Raw genomic sequence first — 517 nt, 5'->3', positions numbered from 1 at the left:
GCGCCCCCCACCCCGTACCGACCCTGCTCCCCCCCAGCACCCCCCACCCCGTACCGACCCTGCTCCCCGCTCCCTAGCACTCCCACCCCCCACCCCATACTGACCCTGACCCCCCTCCCCAGCCCCGCCCACTTCCTCAACCCTATATGGACTCTGCTCGCCCTCCCCACCCCATACTGACCCCACTCCTCCTTCCCGGCACCCCCAGCCCATACGGACCCTGCCCCCACTACCCCATACCGACCCTGCCCGTCCCCCCCACCCCCCAGGACCAGTTCCTGTGCCTGGCAGTGCGGAAGGGCAACCTCACCCTCCTCTATGACTTTGGCACCGGCCTGCAGGAGGCACAACCACCCCACAACCTGGCACACAAGCTGCAGGCCCTGACCTCCGCCAGCAAGGCGGTGAGGCTGGGGGAGGGCCGGCGGGGCCCGGGGGTCACCCTCGGCCGTGAGGCTGGGGGAGGGCCAGCGGGGCCCCGGGGTCGCCCTGGGCGGTGAGGCTGGGGGAGGGCCGG

General features: G+C 72.7%; 1 protein-coding gene across 1 annotated transcript in view; it reads left to right on the top strand.

The window, feature by feature from the left end:
* The window catches only part of LAMA5 (laminin subunit alpha 5), a gene marked incomplete at its 5' end in the record, with an annotated part of 49540 nt that overhangs the window by 45214 nt on the left and 3809 nt on the right, over positions 1–517 (top strand). The window contains one exon of the mRNA XM_040459754.1: positions 270–404. Coding sequence (XP_040315688.1) covers positions 270–404 — 135 coding nt within the window. The remainder of the gene's footprint in view (positions 1–269; positions 405–517) is intronic.

Source organism: Herpailurus yagouaroundi, unplaced genomic scaffold (assembly GCF_014898765.1).
Source record: "Herpailurus yagouaroundi ecotype Mexico unplaced genomic scaffold, PumYag 246, whole genome shotgun sequence".
Classification (NCBI taxonomy): Eukaryota; Metazoa; Chordata; class Mammalia; order Carnivora; family Felidae; genus Herpailurus; species Herpailurus yagouaroundi.
This window is presented reverse-complemented; position numbering and strand designations above follow the sequence as displayed.